Here is a 6,281-nt window from a genome sequence, read left to right on the forward strand (position 1 = left end):
GCACCTACCCCACTACTCATCCCCCTCACCCCCTAGCAACATCCCTCCCCTTGATTCCCTCTGCCACATTGGAGCCCCCCCATTCCCTCACATCCCTCTGCCCCCTGTTGCCTACCCCTTCCCTTGCTTCCCTGTGGGTCCATCCCCTTCTTCTGCCATGGTGCCCACCCCTCCCCTCACCTCCTGCAGCCCCGGGAACCTGCCCTTCCCTTCCCTTCACTCCCTCTGCCCTCCTGGTGTCCGATCCTCTTTCCCCCCCATTGCCCTTGTGCCTGCTGCTCCCCTCTGCCCCTCCCTTCTGCCCCGCCTCCCTCTACTCCTGTCACCTGCCCCTCCCCTTTCCTCTCCCAACGTCAGCCTGTCGCATCCCCAACCCTCAATGACACCTTCCCACCCTCCCCCACTCCTCCTTCCCTTTCCTCCTCATTGTTTCCTCACAGGCAGATGGGCCCTGACTCCCCTCAGGCAACAACCCAGCCTCTCCCCCGACAGTGATTAATGGGGACGCAGGTTAATTTCCTTTGATCCCAGTGACCAGCCCCCGGCCCTGACTCTGTGACTCTCTCCCCAGTGGACGTAACTCTGGATCCAGACACGGCAAATCCCAAACTCGTCCTGTCTGAGGATCGGAAACATGTGAGACGCGGAAACACAGAACAGGATCTGCCCAACAATCCTGAGAGATTTGATCACTGTTACTGTGTCCTGGGCACTCAGCGGTTCACGGGTGGGAAGCATTACTGGGAGGTGGAGGTGGGACACAAGATGAGATGGGACCTGGGGGTTTGTAGGGAAACTGTGCGCAGGAAGGGGAAGGTCACCTACACACCTAGGAATGGATACTGGGTCATGTGGCTGAGGGGTGGGGAATACAAGGCCAGCACCTCCCCCCGGACCTCCTTCCCCGTGAGCATCAGGCCCAACCGGGTGGGGATTTTCCTGGACTATGAGGCGGGCGAGGTCTCATTTTACAATGTGACTGACAGGTCCCATCTCTTCACTTTCACTGACACCTTCTCCGGAATGCTTCGCCCTTATTTCCATCCCTGTCGCTCGGGTAAAAACATGGCTCCCATGATAATCTGCCCGGTCCCAGCTGAGGCCGGAGGGAATCTCTGTCCCTGACAGTGACCCCACGGCACAGACTGTCCCCTCCCAGTGCTGCTGCTCTTCCTGCCCACAGTGGTGACAGCAAGTTACTGCCGACAACTGGAGTTTTTGTGCTGACCGGACGCTGCCAGTTTCCTTTTTCAAGTGGAGGTTCCAGTCGAAAACCGGACACCTGGCAACCCCCAGCCCTCACTTTTCCCCGTCTCCTGCCCCAGGGGTAGTAGATGCGGGTGGATGGGGGTCATTCACTCCTGTCAGAATTTTCTAATGCTGTGAAATCTCAATGTAAAATATGAAAGAAACAAGATGATTCTAATTTAGAAAATATTAATGTAACAAAGTGTAAATAAAAGAATATTTTAATTTACATTTCAACAGTATCTCAGAAACAAGCATCTAAACATCACATGACATTGCTAGGACTATTTTTTTGTTTTAAACGTGATGTGTTATGAACATTTTCAATATAATAATGCAGTTTTGAAGATTTATTCACAATATGCCGTTCATGGCAGAGTGCCCTAAACATACCTTGATTATTTGAAAATAAATACCCTAAAATTATCTTGTGTTGGATTCTTTTGTGGTTTTTATCCAGTCTGCTGGGGTCTAGCTGGCATGGGCTGCTGAAGCTATCTGTTTCTCCTAGTTTCTAACACAGGGAAATGTTAATCTAAAAATAGATAATTTCCCACTAAAATTTCCTTCAGAAATATCTCTGTTTCTTTCCCTATTTCTCACTGAATTATGTGTAATTACTGTGCTTTCTTATCCAATCTTATTGTGTTATTAACTGGGAAAATATTTTGGCATATAGGTTAATATACAACATGGTTTTTACTATCTGACAAGACATAAAAATGTGTTGTTACTCACAATGTACAGCATGAAGTATCATGAAGAGATTGCAGGCAATGTTCATTTTTAAATTTCTAACTATGAAAGGGCTCCCCCATCAGTTCCTGCAACCCCTGGCTGGCAGAGCTCTGTGTGAATGAAGCAGCAGGCGGTCTGCCAGGGAACCTCCACCAAGTGTCTTTATGACTTTTTATGGTGCATCACAGTTACAAGGAGCCCCCTTCCTGCTCCCTGATTCAGACTTTTATACTTCTGCTTTCTTCTCAGTGCTGAGCTAGTGACCTCATCAGGCTCCCTACAAGGGCAAGTGATCCCCTCTGCCCTTCCAAACCCAAACTACTCAGTCCCTGCTACTCTAACTGCACCCGGTGCCCTACGTGTGCTCAGTGACCAGGGTGCCGGCTTCCAAAGGGTTCACTGCCTGTCACACTGCCATGACTGTGAAATTGATCATCTAGTGAAAATAATAACAAGTGTAAACTGTTACCTCATTATTCAATTCAGAACCTAGATCTGCCAGGATCTGCTCTGGACAGCCATGTTGATAAATAATGTCAGACGTCTTCTTCTCCACCTCATGTGCGGTCATAGATCTAAGTGGAAATTCTTCTACCTATTTTGAAAAATCATCTGTAACTGTCAGGACACGTTGGTATTGCTTCTGTGGGACTGGATAGAGCCTGATTAAATCTGCTCTCAGCAATCCCCAGGGTTTAACAACCTATGTGCAAGAACACAGGCTAGAATTCTCATTTGGATCTTCCCTATGACATTTTTAATATAATCCCATACATAGTAAGCAAAGTAAATGTTATAATGTGGTTTCTATAATAGTTGCTGTCTCCACACAGTCAGAATCTAACTTTTGGTGTTTTTCAGAAGTAAATAAATACAGGCTGAACGTCTGCAACTGAAAACTTGCATAAATACGCTGTGCAGGGGCGGGGAGGTATATGGGCCAGTGATGCCCATGCTCCAGCAATATTCAGGGCCCAGGGGCCCGGTTCCACCAATGTTCGGGGCCAGGTCTTTCCCCAGGAACGCCCCTTCCTGCACCCTGGGAAGCAGTTGGCTGCCCTGCTGCTCCGCACTGTGCTCCCTCACCGGCCACTGCTGCTGCTGGCTACAAAAAAGGGACCAGCGCCGGCGGCAGGCTGAGGGAGGGGGAGAGGAGGAGCACATGTAATGGCAGCCCCCTCCCATTCCCACCCCTGGCACCCACTGGGAGGTGACTCCGATGCTGAGGGGGCTTCCTGGATGCTGGACCTGAGCAGCTGGGACTTGGTTGAGTGTCGGACTCGTGATACCCTGCCCCCTGCCCGCAATCACCACTCCTGCCCATGCTTGGCAAGGGGCAGCCCCATCCCCCACCGCCAGTGAGGCTATGGTGAGGGGCAGCAGCAGGGGCAGAGGTGCACACATGAGGGCAGCCCCCCTGCACCAAAAAACACAGAGGCGAGGGGGCTTCCTGGACCTGAGCAGCTGGATCTTGAGTGAGTGTTGTGACACCCTCCCCCCCCCGTCCCCACCCACAGTCACCAGTCCTGCCCCAGGCTGGGTACAGGGCAGCCCCATCCTCCACTGAACAACCATGAAAAGTGTTTGCTGCCTCCTGATGAACATCGCAAAAGAAGGGGCTACATTTTGTTTTAATTTTAGAAAATATTTGCTTCTGAAGGTTATTGATCAAAGAGTGCTTGGTTGTTTCCATATTCAAAAGAGTATTAATCAAGCTGATATTCTTAGTTGAATATATTTTTCTTATGATAGTGATATTGTGCAATAGAGGGAAACTGTTAAACACTGTTTCCAGTCCACTTTTACATTATTTTAAAAAATATAGATTGGCTTACAAGGCAGGTGTGTGTGTGGGGGGAGGGACTTGGACCTGTTCTGGACACCACCAAAAATTGTACAAACCTGCCACCCCAGACGCTGTGCCAGCACAATGGTGAATAGAAGTCATTGCTGCACTATGTCATCCATTAGTTCACATATGCACTTGTTATAGCTGATTAGAGGCTTTATTGTGCAGCAATAATAAATACAGATAATGATAAACAATTAGCTTGGCCAATGTTTAAAAACACTTCAGCTGTATTTAACATGGGGAAAGATGCAAAGGGTTTGATTTAACAGGGAGCCATCCCCTCAGGTTCACTTCATTGCAGGGGTTGTAAAGTTAAGTCCAATCCAAGCAGGACATTTGCCTTGCATGATATCCTGTATGAATCCCTTCCAAGGGTGTCCTTATTTCTGTCCCCACCAACTGCATCTGAAGAGGGAGGAGGCAAATGTGGCTGCATCCTCCAGACTTTCCAGAGTCCCCCAACCTAGCAGTGGAGAGAGGGGGCTGCCATCCCCGGAGGACTCAGGTTGCAGGCCCCCTGCCTGGGGCTGACACCCTTGAGCTTCATCTTTGGCCCCTCTTCGGAGCAGTGAGACTCGGGCTTTGGCCCCCACACCCGGGGCAGTGGGGCTTGAGCTGGATCAGGCTTCATTCCCCCCTCCTGGGGTCATGAAGTAATTTTTGTTGTCAGAAGGGGATTGTCATGCAATGAAGTTTGAGAACCCCTGCACTAGTCTAAACCTGAAAGTGATCCATGCCCAAGCTGCAGAGGTGAAAAACTCCCAGGAATCTACCAATCTGACCCAGGGGAAAGTTCCTTCCAGTACCCAAATATGGTGATCACTTACACCTTGAGCAAGACCCACCAGCCAGACACCTGGAAAAACTCAGAGCCCTCCTCATCTAGTGTCCCATCACCAGCCATTGGAGATACTTGCTGCTAGCACTCGCATATCGGATACAGGCCATTTTAGGCAATCACATTATACCATCCATACACTTATCAAGCTCAGTCTTGAAGCCATTTAGGTTTTTTGCCCTCACTGGTCTCCTTGGAAGGCTCTTCTGGGACTTCACTCTTCTGATGGCTAGAAACCTTCCTCTAATTTCAAGCCTAAACTTATTGATGGACAGTTTATATCCATTTGTTCTTGTGTCCACATGTGCACTTAACTTAAATAACTCCTTTCTCTCCCTGGTATTTATCCCTCTGATGTATTTATAGAGAGCAATCATATCACCCCTCAGCCTTCTTTTGGTTAGACTAAACAAGCCAAGCTCTTTGAGTCTCCTCTCATAAGGTAGGTTTTCCATTTATCTGATCATCCTAGCAGGCCTTCTCTGCACCTGTTCCAGTTTGAGTTCATCTTTCTTCAATGTAGAGACCAGAATTGCACACAGTATTCCAGATGAGGTCTCACCAGTGCATTGTATAACAGGATTAAAACGTCTCTGTCTCTATTGGAAATACCTCACTTGATATCCTAGGACTGCACTGGCCTTTTTCACAGCTGCATCACATTGGCCACTCATAGTCATCCTGTGATCGACCAATACACCCAGGTCTTTCTCCTTTGCCACTTCCAACTAATACATTCCCATCTTATAGCAAAAATTCTTGTTGTAAGTCCCTAAGTGCATGACCTTGCATTTTGCATTATTAAATTTCATCCAATTTCTACTACTCCAACTCTCAATGTTGTCCAGATCTTCTTGTATGACATTCTGGTCATCCTCCGTGTTGAAAATAACTCCCAATTTTGTGTCATCCGCAAATTTTATTAGCACACTCCCACTGTTTGTGCCAAGGTCATTTCAATGATGGAGAATCCAATCTACTTCATTGGGGATTAAATTTGACAGGCCTTTTCTCCCTAGCAAAACATCCTTTTAAAAAAAGTGTTTGGAAGTCCTGGGAGTGTTTAACAGCTAGTTATTAATTTTTGTAAAAAAAAAACAAAAATCTTTTTTGAAACACAAAATATTTCCCGCAAAACCAACTAAGAATCCTCCCTTCTGTGCATATGGCTAGAGCTCCCAGTAAGAAATAGGTATTTTCACTAAGTTGAGCAAAAACATCAAGTGCCCCAATCCTTCCAAGGGCTCCATGAGGCTCATTGAAGGGGGTGTCACATTAGTTATAAGAAAGAGGGTTTGTCTGAAAATGTTCATACAAATACACCCAGTCCATGTCCTTTCAGGCCTGCTGTAGCTGCTGCAGCAAAAATGCACCTCTCAGCACTTTAATACAGGGGAGATTTACCTGATGAAGTGGACCCCACCTCTTATCTCTGAGGGGGTTGGTAATGCGGGGAAACTTTTACATCAGAAAATAAGCTCTTGCTCTCCCGACTCCTCTGTGCTGACCACTCTGTTCCTCTCTCCTGTTACTTCCCTAAGGGCAGGTCTAAACTACTGCTTAAGTCGATATAACTTATGTCACTCAGGAGTGTAATGACGTCAC

The 6,281-nt window shown here is 47.6% G+C and overlaps 1 protein-coding gene across 1 annotated transcript in view; it reads left to right on the forward strand.

Annotated features, from left to right (window-relative positions):
- Positions 1-1,635, forward strand: part of LOC128847369 (butyrophilin subfamily 1 member A1-like) — a 45,066-nt gene extending 43,431 nt beyond the window's left edge. The window contains exon 8 of the mRNA XM_054046759.1: positions 572-1,635. Coding sequence (XP_053902734.1) covers positions 572-1,125 — 554 coding nt within the window. The 3' untranslated portion in view covers positions 1,126-1,635. The remainder of the gene's footprint in view (positions 1-571) is intronic.
- The last annotated feature ends 4,646 nt before the right edge of the window (positions 1,636-6,281 follow it).

This window comes from Malaclemys terrapin, chromosome 13, assembly GCF_027887155.1.
Source record: "Malaclemys terrapin pileata isolate rMalTer1 chromosome 13, rMalTer1.hap1, whole genome shotgun sequence".
Lineage (NCBI taxonomy): Eukaryota > Metazoa > Chordata > Testudines > Emydidae > Malaclemys > Malaclemys terrapin.